General features: G+C 46.9%; 1 protein-coding gene and 1 long non-coding RNA gene across 2 annotated transcripts in view; both read right to left on the bottom strand.

The window, feature by feature from the left end:
• Positions 1-3,994, bottom strand: part of ALOX5AP (arachidonate 5-lipoxygenase activating protein) — a 30,475-nt gene extending 26,481 nt beyond the window's left edge. The window contains exon 1 of the mRNA XM_030882566.2: positions 3,925-3,994. Coding sequence (XP_030738426.1) covers positions 3,925-3,994 — 70 coding nt within the window. The remainder of the gene's footprint in view (positions 1-3,924) is intronic.
• The window catches only part of LOC138842408 (uncharacterized), a 97,383-nt gene that overhangs the window by 51,007 nt on the left and 26,229 nt on the right, over positions 1-20,147 (bottom strand). The window lies entirely within an intron of this gene.

The raw sequence follows: 20,147 nt of genomic DNA, 5'->3' as shown, positions 1-20,147 counted from the left end.
CTGACAGGTGAATGGATAAACAAGATGTGGCACATATATACAATGAATATTACTCAGCCATAAAAAGAAACGAAATTGAGTTATTTGTAGTGAGGTGGATGGACCTAGAGTCTGTCATACAGAGTGAAGTAAGTCAGAAAGAAAAAAACAAATACCGTATGTTAACACATATATATGGAATCTAAAAAAAAAAAATGGTTCTGAGGAACCTAGGGGCAGGACAGGAATAAAGATGCAGACGTAGAGAATGGACTTGAGGACACAGGGAGTGGGAAGGGTAAGCTGGGATGAAGTGAGAGAGTGGCATGGACGTATATACACTACCAAATGTAAAATAGATAGGTAGTGGGAAACAGCCGCATAGCACAGGGAGATCAGCTCGGTGCTTTGTGACCACCTAGAGGGGTGGGATAGGGAGGGTGGGAGGGAGACACAAGAGAGAGGAGATATGGGGATATATGTTTATGTATAGCTGATTCACTTTGTTATACAGCAGAAACTAACACACCATCGTAAAGCAATTATACTCCAATAAAGATGTTTTAAAAAAATTAAAAATAAAAACAAAGAAATATAATACTATATATTTCATAGGGTGCAAGGATTAAATGAGATAATATTATGCCCAGCACCATACTTGACACAAAGCAGATTCTCAATACACTTAACAATGGGAAGGGCAAGGCCAGTGCGTTGTGAGCCCTCCGTCAGGGGAGTGTTCAGTAGGGGCTCTTGAGGATGCTGTAAAGAAGATTTCTGCTGTCACCATTCAGGCCTCTGCGCACGAGGCCTGGGTCCCTCCCCGCAGCTCACCCTCTCCTCCCAGTCTAATTAGTTTGGCTTCCTATGGAAATCACTCTCTCTAAATCTGTGTTTCCCAGGTTTGCTTCATGGCCAAGCTGCTGGCACCTTGGCCAAGAAGTTGGAGGCCCTCTGGGTGCTACGCATAGGAAATCCATCTCTCTACACTCCCTGGGAAGCCAGGTTTTGGCAGTTCTGGTCCAGGTCTCTTGGAACGAGGTACTCTAAACTTGGTCTGCATTTCCAAACGTGGGTTCTGCTGGATCAAGCTGGAAGAGGGCCACGAGCTCAAAGATCCTGATGACTAACGAGCGTCTGGGAGGCAGAGGAGGAGGTTCCACCAGGCGGGTGGGCTCTGGCCCTTCCCCCGCCAGAGGGAATCGGGCTCACACAGTGTACCAAGAGCGCAGAGCTCTCCAACACTGTCACAGACACGGGGACTGACCTCCTTGTCTTGGGACAAAGACAGAGTGTGCCATGCCTGGCAGCAGCATGTGAATAGTTCCTAAAGCTAACAGAAAGGGCATCCAATGTAACTGGGGTGGGACAGAGTTTTTGCATATTTTCCGCACTCAATAAGGTAGACCCGTGGCTGCAACATCGAGGTTAATTAGAATTGCAAAGAGAAGTTCTGGACCTACATTTGGACCTTTGTGTTTGCCTAAAAACTCAACGGTTAAAACAGGTAGAGGTGTTACCTTCCAAGTCATTTGCATTGTTCTTGTTTCCCTGCACGGGCACATTTAACAGTTAGAAACAAAAAGTCCTCACAGGGTGATCTCAGCATCACATGGGAGCCCTGGTCTCTGCCTCAGAGGGGAGCAGGGCTGATCCTAAGCCTCTGAGCGGGAGGCAAGGGCTCCTTCTGTGGCTTCAAAAGGGCAGCAGCATGTCTTCTCCCCCGAGCACGGGTGGGACAACGCTGTGAAAGGGAATTGGGGGGATTGGATGGGGAGGGACAGAGGCTGTGATGCTGGGGCCGTGCTGTCCACACCGCTACACGTGCACTCCAATCATCTGTGTGCCCAGGATGAAAAGTCTCCAGCCCAAAGCAGTAGCTCGTCCACACTTGTCTCTCCCCCACCAGGAAGCCTCTTCAGTTCACGGGACTGTGTCAGGGAGAACACTGTGCCCTGTCGTTATCTATCTGAAATGGCTGGCCGAAAGACTGCGGTTCAAACTCAGACATGTGGCCATCTGTAATCTCTCCTCCCCCTTTGCACCGAAGAAGAAGACTTAATCTCACCTGCCAAAAATAATTAGAAATCTCACCGTCCACCTCAAGTCTGCTCCGGGTTTGCTGTGCTTCTATGGAAAAGCCCGGGACCCCCTGGACAGACCAGGGCCAGGTCCTGGGGCATCTCAGGAGAGATGAAGAGTCTGTTCTCACGGGAGGAGACCCTCTAGCTTCCCCCGACTCAGCCTGGACCAACAGGGAGCAGCTCAGGGTGCACTCGAACCTCTGCTCAGCCCCATCTGCACAGGCGGCCGAGGGGACCCTGGCTCCCGTCCACTGTCACCGAGATTGACAGGTATCCGGGGGAGGGCCGGAAGGGGAGAGCTGAACAAGCAGCGCCCGCCTGCACCCATACAACTGCCTCCACGGGCACCGGAAGCATCACTGCAGGCTTCCTGCTTACCGCCTGCCCATCTTTTCCTGCCAGCCTTTCCTTTCCTGGGAGGCAGGAACCTAGCGTTCTTGTTCACTGCTACATCCTCCTGGATGCGGGACCCTTCCTGGACAGAGCAGGGTCCCTGTGGGTGTATGCAGGTCGAATGAATGAATCCCTCGGTGACTGACAAGACTAAGGGAGCCCCAACATGAAACAGCAATGGCCTGAGACTGTGGCAGCCTCAGCCTGCCCCTCGTCCCCTCTCTGTGTGAGATTTAGAATGAAAATGTTTGGGTCAGAAAACTGCCAAGTGCTGTTCCGGACACCAAGGGGGGAAAGTGGCGGGAGGGCTGGTGGTGGTGGGATGAATTGGGAGATTGGGATTGACATATATACACTGATATGGATAAAATAGATAACTAACAAGAAGCTTCTGTATAAAAAATAAATAAAATAAAATTCAAAAACGAAAAACAAAACGTGTTGTTCCACGGAGGAAGCATACTCGGAGTATGCAGAGTTGGCCACTCTCTGGTGCGGGGAGACCACGGGCAGCCTTCCCCATCACCAGCCTCTGTCCACACTCGAGTTGGGGGAAAATATCCGAATATGCCCAATTGATTGAACACCCAAGTTTCCAAAGTGTGCCAGGGTGTGAACATTCAGTAATTACCATTAAGTTACAGCGCCGCCCTTCGTCATTCCTCTCCTTTTTTCTCTGTCTTCGTAAACTGCAAAGCCCAAAGACACTGGCCGTACTGATAGAGAGAGCCTGAGGCAGTCCTAGCTCAGAACTTTAAAGAGAAAGTTCTACCCAGTCCTGGCATTTTCAGTTCTAGGTCTCTTGCTTGGTTTAAGTGATAGCAGAGTTAATGGAAATGCAAACCCCAAACAAGAAAATCCTCCCCGGTCTGTCTCTCCCTTTATGTAAGTACGTAATGCCTACCAAAAAATGCTTCAATTACGCATTGCTAGAGAAAAAGAAAGTATTGCAAAGGACATGTTTCTTCAAAAGAAAAAAGAAAAAGCAATACTGAGGTAAAATAATGTTAAGGTGAAATCCCCCTCACACCACACAAATTTCCTTTTTTTTAGCCTACAGGTGACAGGTGAAGAGCGCCCAGCTGCAATTAGTAGAACCCAGCGTCTGGGTGAACATATATCTGATTGTCCCTTTCCAGCCTTCCTGCCCTCCAACTGGTCTCTGGCCACAGTAATTCATAGTTAAAATGCTGATTGCAGACACTCCGGTGACGGTTTTTTATACAGTTTGCTGCCCTGGCTCTACAGACATGATTAATCATCCCCATTAAAGCGAAAGAACGATTGGGAGAAGGAAAAACCTAAATTCATGCAGAAAGGCACAAACCCCTATACATTCAAATAAAGATACAAATACACATAAAGACAAAAGTGTACACACACACACACACACACACACACAACTGTGTAAGCCTGACTTTCAAACAACTACAAACAAACTCTACCCTGAGGGAGGGGATTCCCTTACCGTTCTGGACTACACTGATGAGGGTGACGATGGCCAGCAGGACAATATTGCCCAGGGTTTCGTAATCCATGTTCGTTTCAGGCTCCCAGCAAGGACTGATCAGCTCTGTGGCACCCCAGGCCCGCACTGTGCAGGAAGGGGAAGTGAGGGCTGGACTCTGCCTTTCATCATTAGAATTTCCAAAGGTCCCAGCGCTTCTTCTTTTTTTTTTTTTTTTTAAATAGCCACCAAAGTACCCTGGCTCAGCGTGTCCTGCCAGAAGAAGCAGGGCTCAGGAGACAGGCAGGAAGGGAAGAAAAAGTGAAGCATGTTTTTTATTTATTGAGCACCTAAAAGGTCTGTGTCCAGAGTACTGTCTTTCTTTCTTTCCTTGAATCCCTCGGAAAAAAATAACTACTTGACACGTGGCGGGGTGCAGAGTAGCGACCAAGTAATAAGCCCTGGATGAACGAATGAATGATGATGAGGTGGACGGCTGATGCCTCTGTTTCCACAGGAAACAAGCAACAAGAGAATTAAAACTAAACCAAAGAACTTAGATAAAGAGCAGAAAGACGGTCACCTAGGAAAACTTCCACACAGGAAGGATTGTTAACCACTGGCTTCTCTGAGGTAATTACTGAGCTACTTCCCTGGAATCTTCTCAGCATAATAATAAGAGTAGAGAGAAGGTGTAAGAGGGAACCTGCTGAGTGAGGTAGGTGGTGGCCTGGCATCTTATAGGACAGTTTTCTGCCCTCGGAAGTTACACAGAAAATGCAAGATTCTGCAAACTTCATCCCAGCCTCAACATCTATTTGGCAGTGATGAAGAAGAGCTTTTATCAAAACCTCACTTCGAAAGAAAACATTGGGGGACTTCCCTGGCAGTCCCGTGGTGAAGATTCCACGATCCCGATGCAGGGGGCACGGGTTCGATCCCTGGTCGGGGAACTAAGATCCCCGCATGCCACACAGCCAGAAACAACAACAACAAAAAGACAGAAAGTAGAAAGAAAGAGAACATGGGCCACTCTAGTTAGTGGCAGCAGGATTTGCATCTTGCTGTGGGAGAGGCCAGCGTGGGGAAGAGATCACACAGTCCTCATACCTAAGGCAGCTGAGGCCAGCTTGAGTGAAAGAGGTCCATGGGGGTCCATGGAGGACCAAAGCATTTGGAGCTTGGATGCACAGAGGCCAGTAGCGAGGGCAGCCCTGGCTGGTCATGATGCTCTTGAGAACTCTGGCTGAGTGCCTGGGGCACTTCACAACGTGTGGAATCTTTACAAGGTGGCTTAGGGGCTGGGCGCTGGCAAGATTTGTGTGCTCACCTCAACGAGATCTCATTTGTAAGTGTCAGGGAATGCTTAGGTCCCAGTAGACAAGGGGTCTGGTCCCCATAAAGTGTTAGCCCTTCTAAGACCCCTGCTGTCTTAGTGACAGTGCATCAGAAGTGAAGGCCAGGCTCCTTGAAAAGTACTCTAGTTGCACACAATAGAAACTTAGCTCAAGCTAGCTTGGGCAAAAAAGGGAAATTTATTGACTCAAAGAATCCAAGGAACTGAACAACCAAACACTGAAAAGAGCAGAGATGAGGTTGGGCCTCTCAAACGGAGTTCTCTGTCTCAATCTCTCTCTTTCTCTCTCCACTTTCTCACAACTCAGCAGCCATGTTCTCTCTGCAGACCAGTTTTCTCCACACAGTGGAAAATACCTCCACCTCCAACTCTGGAGTTTTATGTCTTACAGCTCTGTCACCTGTAAAGGCCTGACTCTTCTCAGTGAACTATTAGGACAACCCCATTGGCCCCAGGCTGGTCAGATATCTACTCCTAGGACCACCAGACAGCAGGAAAATGAAAGGACCTGGTGCTTTCCACAGTTGTCACGTGGTTGATGGACACTGTTCCATAAAGAAAGACTGGGGCAGGGTAGGGGTGGGGTGAGGAGTGCCCAATGCGTCTGCTGCCGTGTTGTGACTGTTCACCACTTATAATCCCAGATTGTAAACGCCCAGCTTTAAAGAATTCTCTGTATCTTACAGCCTGATGTCTTTAAGGCTCATCCTGACCTCCTTCTGCTCCAGTGTTAATGTCTGTGGCGTCTGAGTTTGCGCAGGCACACAGAAAACAGCATCAACAGAATCCTACGCGGTCAGCCCAGGGCGTCTGTGGCGATCTTGCCAGGTGTCAGGAACGCAGGAAAGCAGGAAGGAGCAGCCTCTCCGGCTTGTTCCCCGAGCCTCAGGAGCCCCGCAAACAGGATGGGGCGCGGGGGCGCGGAGCGGAATGCCCAGCCAGCTCCACTTTATAGAAAGCTGAGAAGGCGCCTGGGAAGAGGGTCACTCTTCGCGTGGTGGGACCTACACGTCTGAGCTCCCGGAGACACGCCGCCCGGGCGGGGCGCGCGTACCGGTGGAGCGAGTCCACTTCACCCAGGAGGAGAGCGTTTTAACAGTCAGCCGAGCTGGCCATTAAATTACAGCGTGCACATTAAGATTCTGGCTGCGGCTACAGAGGAGCACTTATCAGAGGTGAAGCCTCTGGGAATGCCATTCATCTCAACAGAGAGCTGCTGAGACAGAACAGAAAGAGAGGGACGCCAGGGGCACGGGGGAGGAGCGCGCAGGGGGCGCGAGGGGCGCAGCGGCCCGCGCCGGATGCCGAATTCCTAAGAGAACGGTCTCCTGGCCTGGAGCCGGCCCTGGTCCGGCCAACACCAGACCAGACCCATCCTGGACCCAAAGCCCTGAGCAGCTGTGTCCTGGGGACCTGGCTTGTGCATGTGCTGTTCAACACACCGCTCTGGGGACAGATAATCCCTCCCATTGCCCAAAAGAGGAGACTGCGCTGCAGAGCGGTTAAACCACAGGAAGCAAGGGGCAGACCTAGGATTCAAAACCAGGCCTGTCTAGCTTCAAAGTCTGGGGTTTTAACCACCCCGAATGCTGCTTCTGGAATAGTTTTCAGAGCTTGGGGCCCCTGGTCCTTCTGCATCCAAATCTGGCAATCCCCTCAGGGGCTAGTGAAATGACCAATGGCCGCTCAGCCCCTAAAGAGATTTTTTTTTTTTTTAAGAAAAGAAAGAAATTAACATATTTCCGGACACCTGACCGTTAGTAAAGGTAGTTGAACGAGAAAGAGCCCACAGGTCCCGGCTGTAGGCCCAACACCCTCTCCTCCCGGACCCCTGCTCCCAGCGTCCTCGGTGCTGACACAGACACTGCACTTATCCATGTGTGACAGGTTAGTTGGACAAATGCGCTGGGAGTAGGGAAGAATAATTAGCACGTTCATTAATTAGAGTGCAGTTAGTAGCTTGACTGTAAAGACAACCATTTGTCAACAGAGATCAGGACAGCCGGGGCCAAGCAGCGACTTGGAGGCAGCAATTCACGGAAGGTGGTGGCACTGACCAGCTGCTATTAAAATCCATGGGAGCTGCGGCTCATCCACTTAGCGTCAGCGCGCCTCCATCACCGTGGCAACACGGGCCCACTTCAGGCAACAACATTCATGCATCCTTCATCTCACCACGGGTGGGTGGCGTGTTGCCGTTTCATGACGTCTCTCGCCTTCACTTTCTGGCCAAGGAGGATTTCCCCGCACATAAACGTTGGGAGTGAGGGAGAGGGCGCAGAATGCCCCCAGGCTGCGGGTCAACTCTAGAGGGGCATGCAGATATAGCCCAGGTCTGTAGGCACACACTGGAGGTGGCTACACAGCAGTTCCTTTTAAGTTCAGTTAATCTAAAGAATATTCAGACCTGGGATTTCCCTGGCGGTCCAGTGGTTAGGACTCTGCTCTTCCACTGCAGCGGGCAGGGGTTCGATCCCTGGTTGGGGAGCTAAGATTCCGCAAACTGCACGGCGTGGCCAAAAAAAAAAAAAAAAAAAAAAAAAAGAATATTCAGACCAGTATTGATCTGAATGAGAAGTGATAGGAGCAAAGATCAGGCCACAGTTTGTTCCAGATGTCATACATCGGTAGTCTCCAAGAGAACCAATCAGCCTGGTTAAAGTGTCCTGTCTTCTTCCCCGACCACAATCAGATGGCCTTTCTTTATACGAACAGCCCGCAGTTCCGAACCGAATTGAGTTAGATAGAGATGAGTCCTCGTGCCTTATACAGATGAGGAAATTGAGGGGTAGTGAGTACGCTACAACCTCAATGCTACCGATAAAAGTCCACGCATGCCCGGGGCACTGAGCTAGATGCCTCACAAGTCAAAATGACATGTACAGATATGACCTCAGTTCTCTAGAAGCTCAAGTTACAGGCTGATAATACCAGTGCAAGGAAACAAATAGAAGCAGAAATCCGTGGGCTGCAAGAAACGAAGATAGTATATCCGGAAAGCTGCTTTCTCTCTTGTCACAAACACGCAACACAGTGTACTGTTATGAGCTTAAGAGGAAAGTTAAGCAAGTAAGCCACAAGTGCAGAAGACATCATGTTGTGTTCTATGTACAAAAACAGAGGTTAGACATAGATTCCTTCGCCCAACTATCAGCGTCATCTGCCTTATAGACTCAGCAAGGAAAGGAGATCAGAAATGGTATGACCTGACTTGGGAAAGTTCAGTTCTAATAGTATTAAAAATTGCGATGCTCATATATGCTCAGCTGATTTTTGACAAAGTGATTCAATGAGGAAAGGAAAGTCTCTTCAATAAAGGGCACTAGAACAACTGGATATTCATATGGGGGGGAAATGAATCTTGACCCCGCCCCCAAATCACACAAAATATAACTAGAAATGAGTCTTTAACCTAAACATAAAAACTAAAATTATAAAGCTTCTAGAAGAAAATATAGGAGAAAGTCTTTGTGACTATGAGGAAGGCAAAGATTTTTTAGATAAGACACAAAAAGTGTGAGCTATGTAAGGGAAAAAAATCAATAAATTCGACTTCATCAAAATTGAAAACTTCTGCACTTCAGAAGACCATTAAGAAAATAAAAATGCAAGCCACAGACAGGGAGAAAATATGTGTAATATATAAATCTGATGAAGGACTTAAAACCAGAATATATAAGGAACTTATTTTCAGCCAACGATAAGAATATAAACAACTCATTTTAAAAATGGGTAAATGACTTGAACAGATATTTCAAAAAAAGAAGATAGATAAATAGCCCAGAAGTGCATGAAGAGATGCTCAACGTCATTAGCCATCAGGGAAACGCAAATTAAAACCACAATGAGATCCTACTATAAAGCTCTTAGAATGCTTAGCAAGGATGTGGAGCAGGTGAAATTCTAACTGTAACTGGCGAGAGTGTAAAATGCTAAATGTAAAAATGGCAAAATATAAATAAAACACATTGGAAAAGCTTGGCAGCTTCTTAAAAAGCTAGATACACACTCACTATTACCTAGCAATTCTTAGGTATTTTTCCAAAAGAAGTAAAAACATATGTCCTATATCAGCAGGGGTTCAACCAGAGAAGCAGAACCACTAGAGACTATATATGTGTGTGTGTGTGTATGTGTGTGTGTGTGTGTGTGTGTGTGAGATAGGGGTATGACCTAACACAATTGTGTGGTTAAATAGTCTATGTGCACGTATGTATTTGCTTCTAGGGCAGATGTAACAAAGTACCGCAACTGGGTGCCTTAAAACCACAGAAGTTTATTGTCTCACAGTCGTGGAGAGCAGAAGTCCAAAATTAAGTTGTTGGCAGGGCCACGTTGCCTCTGAAACCCACTTGCTCACGCAATTTACTTGTGGCTTCAGGCACTGCTTGAGCCCACTCTCTCATACGTATACCCCTTGCATTTGATGATGGAATGTGGCTCTGTGAGCCCAACTTTCTGGCTTGGGTCAGATGACACTCAGTTCACTATGGACAACTCGGTTCACAAGCTACCATGATGCCCCATGGTGAAGAGTCAGCATTTATTACCAAGAGCAAGCCAGGTGTTTCTTAAAAGGAGAATAGTTATCTTTGGAGGATAACATAGCTTGGCTCCAACATCCTAAGGAGCTATGCTAGGATTCACCCGTAGAGTGAAAGACTCTAAACCGCATCTTCCTACCCACCACCACCAGCGACCTGCCAACAGTACTTCAACCGCCACTGAATCGCACTGTATCAGCAGGGTCTTTAGGCTCAGGTGACACAGCAGCTTTCACAGCAGGCTGCATTTGTATGCAAAGGGAAGATCACGATGCACTTGATGAGCTGAAATGTTTTTCGTTTTGCTGGAAACCAGACTGAAGAGGTGGTGTGAGAGGGGCCTGGGGAACCCCGTCACAAAGGGCCCTACCAGCGCCATCAGCAAGTGTCAAGGGAACTCTCTGGTGGTCCAGTGGTTAGGACTCCACGCTCCTGCTGCCAAGGGCCTGGGTTCAATCCCTCGTCAGGGAACTAGAAGCCCACAAGCTGCGCGGGGTGGCCAAAAATGACATAAAATAAAATAAGAAGTTTTGAAATGATCCCAGAGGCAAAGAGAAGCCACTCGAGGATATTAAGAGGATTGTCTCCCAGCTGTATTTGCAGTTTGGAAGATCACGCTGGCTACAGTACGGAGAGCAAGTTGGAGGAGCCAGCATGGAGACGGGAGAGCAGTTGGGGGTCCGTTCCAGAGATCTATGGAGAAAAATGGCTTCGGGCACGAGATGGTGGATATGAGCGCTATTAAATAGTAACTATGAGGTTTAGTGAGGGACGGGGGATAAGGAAGAGAAGACAAGTGTGATTCTCAGACTTCTGACAACATTCTGGGTCTGGATGAGTGTGGGCGCAATTCCCTGAGAAGTTCCTCTCGAGACCCTTTCACTATCATCATTCTTATGGTACCTCATCAGGGGTCATTTGGGCACGTAGCTGAAGGCCCCAGTGCTTGGTTGACTTTGGCTCTTCTTGAGTGAATTTTGATAAGCATCATAGCTCCCAAATGATCCACTTGACCGTACTATTGAGATATAGCAAATTTAAACTTGATGGCAGAGGTACGTGTATTAAACACGAATGCCCATTTCCTATGGTCTCCTGACAGGAGTAGAGGGAGGTGTGCCCGGCTATCAGAAGGAAGGCGTAAGGGGTAGACTCAACAAAGAGTCCATGAACCCCGTGTGATGACTGGAGAACTGAATTACAAGCTTAGTTTCCCCCCAGATACACGGCCACAGGGGGTTCCCAGCTCGAGATTAGAGGTGCAGCATCCACACTGAAGTTCAACTCCTGCAACCGAAGAGCATCTGTGCCCACAGAGAAGTGGGGAGAGAAATGAGAATGGCGGTTGTGTTCGCTGGAGGATTCCCTCAGGGTGCAGACACCCCATTCTCTTAGGGATCAGTAGGCAGAAGAGAGAAGAACTCCTTTGTTTGTTGTTCTGTCTTTATTGACAGAAATTATGCAACAAGCGAGTACACAGAACTCAAACCAAATGACTGGGCATTCAAAGATTCAAAAGTTAAGATTCTTCCTCTGGCAAAATTACCCTGACCACATTAACAGAGTATATACAGCATTAAAGTGTTTTTGTTCCTGTTTTCCTTTCAAATAAACTCGCTGAAAACATTACTGTTTGTGGTGTTAAATGGATTTCATAACTAATATAGGATGTGGCTAAATCCCTATGACTGTGATAATTTTAATTGAATTTCCTGACTCTTACATGCTTAATTGTCAACTTTTAACACTGCATTACATGAGGTTCCAATGTTATTAATATGAAATGCTCACATTCCCCACGACTGTGATTATATTTTGCTTATCATTCCTGAATGTTGTATTAAGTCTATTTAAAAGATATGTTTACTGCATTAGAAGAAAAACAGATGTTCTCACATATCCTGAGAGATATTATAATTTACACTGTATACGAAGGGTGTTGAGAACCACTTAGAGATCTTCTTAGGTGGCTAAGTTTTCAGTAATCCACAGCATCTGATTTTCTCTGTCATATTATAAAGTTAGAAAAAAAGTCTGTGATATTATAAAGTTAGAAAAAAATGCCAATCACATTTTCCAAATGCAAACATATTTTTAAAGCAACTATGGGACTTCCCTGGTGGCGCAATGGTTAAGAATCCGCCTGCCGATGCAGGGGACATGGGTTCGATCCCTGGTCCGGGAAGATCCCACATGACACAGAGCAACTAAGCCATGCAACGCAACTACTGAGCCCACGCGCTGCAACTACTGAAGCCCACATGACTAGAGCCCGTGCTCCACAACAAGAGAAGCCACCGCAATGAGAAGCCCGCGCACCACAATGAAGAGCAGCCCCCGCTCGCCACAACTAGAGAAAGTCTATGCGCAGCAACGAAGACCCAACACAGCCATAAATAAATAAATATACTTTTTAAAATCCCTTTTAAAAAAAAGTATCTTTAAAAAGAAGAAAAACAAAGCATTTGAACCACAGCCCTATTGTTCTCTGTGTTTGAATCACATTCACCAGTTAGAACTGACACAGTTTTATCAACAAAACATCCCAAACAGTCACTCCTCACTCGACCTGGAGCTTGTCCGTTAACGGCACCATGAACTATGACACGGCAAAGACAACCGTAAGCAATTCAAGCAAGTTTAACAGAGAATATTCACTAAACACCATCTGATTCTTTGAAATGCCCTAAAAAGCCTGGTCATTGTATGCAGGATTGTAACAAGACTTGTTCTCTGAAGTGTACACAAACAGGAAGAGATAAGGAGGAATGAGGGTGAGGCTTGAGGAACGTTTGTTGAATGCAACTAAGTGCAAGCAACCGCAGCACATTATTTAATCTTGATAACAACCCTCTGAAGAGGCACTGTTGTCCCATTTTACAGCTGTTCCTGTTTTCCTTTCAAATAAACTCGCTGAAAACATTACTGTTTGTGGTGTTAAATGGATTTCATAACTAATATAGGATGTGGCTAAATCCGTATTACTGTGAAGCTGATGCACAATTAACTGAAGACATGAAACACAATAAAATATATATTCTGGAAGTTTCTCTTTGTCCTCACTCCTCAGTTTTATCCCCAGAATACATGTGGGAACAGGAAGGGTGATGGAGGCTGTCTAACTCTTCCCCACCCTGTAGCAGCCTCACTGTGTACGGGAGATCGACCCACCTCCAGCTCCAAGGGGGGCTCTGATTTGCCAAAACTAGTAGGTATAATCCCTCCCCCTTTGCTGTGGTCCCTGGTTCACAAATGCAACCAGTGCAGAGCGTGAAAGCATTCATCTTCCCAGTCTCCACTGCCACTAGGAGGTAGCCATGTGGTCAGTTCTGACCAATGAGATGTAAACAGAATTATAGATGGGACCTCAAGAAGGTCTTTATGATGGTTTGGATTTTTTGTCTTCTTCTTCTGATAAAAAAAGGACAAACTCAGCTGGCCTTTAGCCTGTCTGTCCCCTTCTTCCCACTAGGAGCTAGAATGTGATGCCAAAGAAGTAGCCATCTGGCTACTGGAAAACAAAAATCCACTTGCTGAAGATGATGGAGCAGGAAGCTGGAGAGAGGCTGCTCTGAACACACAACTCCCCGGTACAGCTTCACCCTGGTCCCTCTATCTCTGGGAACAAGATAATAACCTTACCTGAATCAAGAAAGTGGAAACTGGCTTAAGAGTAGACAAATAGATCAACAGAACAAAATAAAGAGCCCAGAAATAGATCCACACTGACCGTAAAATTAAAACCTGATTTACTGAACTTCATCAAAATTTCACGTTTCCACTCAGCAAAAGACATGAAGAATATGAAAAGGCAAACCAAAAACTGGGAGAAAATATTCACAATACAATTATCTGACAAAGGGCTTGTGTCCAGAGTATACACACTGCTGTAAATTTTAAAAATTAAAAAAAAAATAAAGAAAATGATAACTCAATATTTTTAAAGACTGAGCAAACGACTTTAATGAACATGTCATGGAAGAAGCTAGAAATGGCCGATAAGCACTTGAAAAGATGCTCAACAACATTAGTCATCAGAGAAATGTAATTACAACCCCAGTGAAATTTCACATCCACTAGAAGGGTTAAAATGTTTTTAACTGGCAACACTGAATGTCAGGGCGTACATGGAGCAACTGGAATTCTTGAACATTGTTATTGGGAGTGTAAATTAGTGTAAATTAGTGCGGCCACTTTGAAAAACTGCTGGACAGTTTCTGATAACTTAAATACGCATGCCTTTATTACCCAACAACTTTACCTCTGGTTATTCACCCCAGAAAAATAAAAAGATATAAATAAAAGACTTGTACAAGAATATTTTTAACCACCTTATTTGTAATGAGCAAAATTTGAAAAAAAAAAGTCCAAACATTTACCAAGTGAATGGATAAACAAATAGTAGTGAATTTATTCAACAGAATACTACTTGGCAATAAGAAGGAAAAACGGATACATTCAACAACAGGGATGAATCTCACAAATGTTACTTTGAACAAATGAAGCCAGCACAGAAGAATGCATTCGGTATTACTCTATTCATATGAGGTGCTAGAAACAGGCAAAACTTAGCTATGGTGACAAAAATCCAAACTGTTTTTGCCTGGGGACAGGGGACCCAGATTGACAAGGAAGGGACATGAGGTCATTTTCTCGGGTGATACAAATGTTTTCTATTCTGAGGAGGTTAGATAGCTACCTTACACTTGTGAAAACTCATTGAACTGTGCACTTAAAATGTGTGGAATTTACATCATGCAAACAACACCTCCGAAAAACAAATTACCCTATTTGGTTAAGCGCTGTGGTCAGGTTTTTATTAATGCTTCCAAATGTAATCCGTCATTGATTCAGGAAGGAAGAACCAGAGCAAAAATAAAGATAATAAAGGTGAAATGAAGAGAGGACAGAGGCAGTGTGGTATACAGTGTGACCTCCTTTCATGAGTCCTTCAACCTTCACAAGCACAGTCAAATTAACTGCATTGATCCCATAGTTTAATTGGATTTTCTTGTGCGGGTGGGTGGCAAGACTACTGAAAAGACGGAGCTCTGTGTACAGGGTGGAAATAGATCACGTGTGCCTCTTCCTGAGGGGACACTCAAGGGACAAGGGGAGGTAGGCTTTCCGGTATTCCAGGCATCATGGGACGAGCTTTGGAAACTCACAGCCAGGAAACTGGGTGTGTGAAAAAACGTACCTAAATCTTTGAAGTTCTAAGAGGCCCAAATTAATGTATGAGTTGGGTCTGCTAAGGGGAGAGGAGGGGTTATACCTGGTGCCTTGACTCCATTTGAGGTCTCGTTGTGTTGGTGTCCCCATCCTAGTTTCCAGCCGCTACGTACTGCAGGGGTATGGTTTCACCTCGAAGCAGTTTTCACAGCAGTATAGGACCTTCTTATGGAAGGCCACTGCCCTTGCCCATTTATTACCACCCAACACATATAGTCTCGTCCTCTGGCCCCTTTACCCCAAGCCCAGCCCAGCTGGGGCTCCAGGAACAAAATTCCACAGCTGTGCCTCTGCCCCTCACCATCTGGGGTGGACGTATGTGGGGCTTTCACAGCATTAGCAATAAGACCTTGTGTTCTGATCCCAAAGCATCCATGTAGTTTCCACTGAAAAACAACACCACCACGTGCTATCACTAATACCTACTGCAGTTCTGAGGGCAGATGCCAAGCACTGATAAATGCTTTGACGATGATGACGGTGCTGGCGGTGATTTTGTTGATTATGTTCCCCACAATAGTGGCTCTTTCTTCTTTGGGTGGAGTCACACATCTCCTAGAAAAACTTTGCTTTAGAAAGTAAAAGAAATTGTGCTCATCAGGCTGCAGCTCAGCAGGAACAGTGACTGTGGTATTTCTCGGGGATTCTCCCAGAAAGCCAGGGAGAACTGGGCACGCGGAGCTCAGGGCCTTGAGGGGACTGTTCTCCGAGCACATTTCACCTGCATTTTCTGCCACCTGACCAGCTGCAAATTAAATGCAAAAAGCTTCCAAACCCTAAAATTCCAGGGAACCACGTTAGTTCAGAGCGACAGATGTTATTGTTTTGCTGAACCCTAATTCCATCAAACCACAGAGGTGGCCCTGCCTGTCAGGCAACTTCCTTGGCTTCTTGGTGTGACCTGCTGCTATGTCTTCACTCATGCCAGGCACTGAGATGTCTCTTGTCCTTCCCTTGACGCAAATACTTTGTTTCGTATGAAATCCATCTCTTGTCTTTTCCATTAATCTGCAACTACTTTTAAAAATGCCACTTGGCATCAAAATGATTATAAACCCATTTATGGATACGGGTCCTGACGTGGCAAAGTAGTACTCCTAACTGAGGGAGTCATTGGAGAGCACAGAATAGGCTTATCTCCATCTGTTTAGATGACCATAAACATGAAAACACACGGTTTTAACACACGATCCCTTGCAGAGGACTCTCACAACTCCGGGTGTATCCTCCCACCCCCCCGGCTGTGGCCGGGGACTGCAGACCCCGTCTGAGACACTCTGCACTGTTTCTCAAGTTTCCCTCGGTGCTTTCTTGCTTTGCTCCAAATCAGACTCTATTTGTTGCAAGGAAGCATGTTACGAATCCCACAGTGCTTTGGTTCAGGCCTGTTCTAGAATCTTTAAAAGCAATGTTTATGTCCTGGTGGTTTCCTAACGTTATCTTGCCAAGTATTACGTCCAGGCTTGATGTCACTGTCATATAAGGCAATTCCATGAGAAGCTCCCTTCCATTTGGGATTTATGGACAGGCCTTTTTATTTTTCAGCCTCTGATTTGCATTGAACTTGGAACCCTACAAGGGAGGGAGACGGAGGCTTTCTGTAAAACTCGGGGTCTGGCCTCCTCTTTCCCACACACACTGGCGCTGCCACAGACTCTGGCCGGTCAAGCCCCGGCAGCTCCCTCCTCTGAGGGTCACTGACTGTCTGCTGGAGAACAAGTTCCAGGAAGGCGATGCTGCTCTTCAGGCTGGGAAAGGTCACACGCTAAAAATCTCCACGGCACTGTCACCGGGGAACATTTGGCCTCGAGGAAGAGACGTTCTGACGTGGAAAGCCCCATCCTTCCGGGAGAAGTTTCTCAACCAGTCTGGTCTGTGAACGAGCCTGGGAGCCAGTCCCCGCTGCTGGACGTCTACGCTGCTTCTCTCCTACCCGCCAGGCCTCCACACAGGTGCTCACTCCTGTTTCCTCTTGAAGTAAATGAGATCCTGGCCCTCCCGCGTCCCCAGGCTCCCAACCAAGGAGTCACCCTCCTCTGCTCCTTCACACTCCTCCCCATGTCGAGGGTCTCGTGGACCTGCCCCTGAGGTGTCTCTTTCCATCCCCCAACAGTGTCTGCGTTCAGACTGTCATCACGACTTGTCTGGACTACAGCAGTGGCCTCTGAAATTACCTTCCCACCTCCGGTCACTCCTTTTGACAACCGACACTGTGCACATCATCAGAATCATCATTCTTTGTGTTTGTTTTCTTTTCATTATTTTTTAATTTATTATTTTGGCTGTGCTGGGTCTTCGTTGTGGCACGCAAGCTTTAGAGTCCGTGGGCCCAGTAGTTGCAGCGCATGGGCTTAGCTGCGGTATGTGGGATCTCAGCTCCCCAACCAGGGATCAAACCTGGGCCCCCTGCGTGAGAAGCGCGGAGTCTTAACCACCGGACCACCAGGGAAGTCCCCTTTGTGTGTTTTTTTAAAAAACAAAGCAAACCAACCAACCAAACAAAAAACATTGCTCCCGTTGCACACAACACCATGGCAAAGCCTTGAAACTCAAGGCTTTTCCCGAACGATTCCCCTAGCCTTCATTTCTGTATCTTTTGCTGCATAAAAAGTTACCCCCCAAATGAGTGGCTTAAAGCAACAAAGAGAACATTTACTATCTCTCCCTCTCTGTGAGTCAGAAATCCAGGCATGTCCTAGCGGGGCAGCGCTGGCTTGGGTCTCTCAGGAGGTTTCAGCCAAGTTGCCAGCAGGGGCTGAAGTCGTCTGAAAGCTGGATCTCGGGCTGCCAGATCCACTTCCAAGGTGGCTCGCTCATGGGGACAGGAAGTGGGTGCTGGCTGTTGGCAGGAGACCTGAGCTCCTCCCCGACGTGGGTCTCTCCCTACGCTGCGTGAGTGTCCCATGACAGGATGGCTGGCTTCCCCAGAGCAGGCGATCCAAAATCCAGTAAGGGAAGTGGAAACAGTTTCTATGACCTAGTCTTAGAAGCCACAAACCATCACTTCCACTATATTGAGTTGGTTGCACAGAGCAACCTTCTTACAGTGTTGGAAGGACTGTGAAAGAGCATGAATGCCACAAGGCAAGGATCACTGGGCACCAGCTTGGAGGCTGGCTACCGTGATTTTCCATCGTGACCCTCACCCTCCCATCCTGTGCACCCTGCGTGGTAGCCACTCAAAATGACCCTCCTCCCACCCCTAGCTGCCCAAATCTTCCCATTTCTGCCAGAGCTCACCCTTCCATGAAGGCATCTCAGATCCCATAAGCTTTAATAAACTGCTGGTTCACTTAGCACTTTTACTTCCGTTGCAGTACTTATCACTCTCTGCCTTGTATTATAGTTGGGTGCAAATGTATCTACCTCCAAAAGACTGAAACTCCTAAGGAGAAAATCCCTGACATTCACATTTTCACCCAGCCCTTGGCAAAATACTTGAAGAAGATGCTCTATAAAAAAATTGATTAAATTGAGGACTTCCCTGGTGGCGCAGTGGTTAAGAATCTGCCTGCCAGTGCAGGGGACATGGTTTCGAGCCCTGGTCCGGGAAGATCCCACATGCTGCGGAGCAACTAAGCCCGAGCACCACAACTACTGAGCCCGCGTGCCACAACTACTGAAGCCTGCATGCCTAGAGCCCGTGCTCCGCAACAAGAGAAGCCACTGCAATGAGAAGCCCGCGCACCGCAACGAAGAGTAGCCCCCGCTCGCCGCAACTAGAGAAAGCCCGCGCGCAGCAACGAAGACCCAACGCAGCCAAAAATAAAAAGTAAATACATTTATAAAAAAATTAATTGAATTGAATGTGTCTTTCTCCCTGCCAGATGGGGAAGAGACTATTTCATTTAATATCCTACTATGGGTCTACTACATGCTAGCTGTTGGGGACAGACATGGTTCTTGCTTCCACGGAGTTTCCAGCCCAGCAAAACATCGATAACTTCTCACAAATGACTGGACATAATGCCGCCACATTTAAAAATCTCTATTCTGTCAACTCAGTGCATTAGAATATTACTGAAAGTATTTTAAAATAAGATTTTATAAAGATTTTATGGACCAATCCTTCCACTTTCTTCTCAGCTTTCTTGTGATGGTTCCTATTCATGCATTCATTCATTCACTCGTTCACGCAACCTACTGTGGGGATTCAAAGATGAACAAGAGAGTTTCTCCTTTTAAGACCTTTGTAATCCAGTGGAGGAGACAAATGAGCACACAGATGACTACAACGCAGCTGGTAGCCCGGCAGCAGCAGCAAATTCTGAGAGTGATTCAGGAGATGGTCCTCTGCAAGCGTGCGAGGGGCAGGACCCTCGCTTCTGCTACAGGAGCTGCTGAGAGCGCAGGAACCACCACAGACTACACCAGAGATTAAAAAGCTGTGTCTTTTTTGTCCAGCAAGATGTGGACACCATCCCCTGATCCCCAGAACAAAACATCCTTGCCAATCTCTCCCTCTTTCTATGCAGGGAACTGAGAGCAAAGAAAGGAAATAGGAACAAGGATGCATTGAAATTCTCTAGGTGAAAAGTCTCGGCAGTGTGCTTCCCTCAGAAAGGAAATGGGCCAGTCCTCACCTCGGACTGCCCAGTGCTGGCTGTCCCCTCTCTGGACCACGGTGGCCGGCCTGGAGGGGACAGGGACACCAGTGACTCAACACTAGGGACTCCAAGGAATCTAGCACCTGCCAGTCTTCCAAAAAGAAGGGAAAAAATGAAGACAGGCTCAGCTATTAATTCCCAGGAATCAGGACTATTCTTACCATTACCGTAGTTTTTGATCCATGAATGAGAACACCTGGCTAGTCCCATTGTTTGGCACGTGGGTCTAGTAATAAGGTGGAATATTTTCCTTCACTGCTGTCCTGGAACCCTGGGACCTACGACTGCTAAAGCAAACTTCATGAATGCTCATTTTTTTAAATAGATCTTTATTGGAGTATAATTGCTTCACAGTACTGTATTTGTTAGTTCCTGCTGTACAACAAAGTGAATCAACCACGTGCATACATATGTCCCCATATCTCCTCGCTCTTGCGTCTCCCTCCCACCCTCCCTATCCCACCCCTCTAGGTGGTGACAAAGCACCGAGCTGATCTCCCTGTG

This window comes from Globicephala melas, chromosome 18, assembly GCF_963455315.2.
Source record: "Globicephala melas chromosome 18, mGloMel1.2, whole genome shotgun sequence".
NCBI classification, from domain to species: Eukaryota; Metazoa; Chordata; class Mammalia; order Artiodactyla; family Delphinidae; genus Globicephala; species Globicephala melas.
This window is presented reverse-complemented; position numbering and strand designations above follow the sequence as displayed.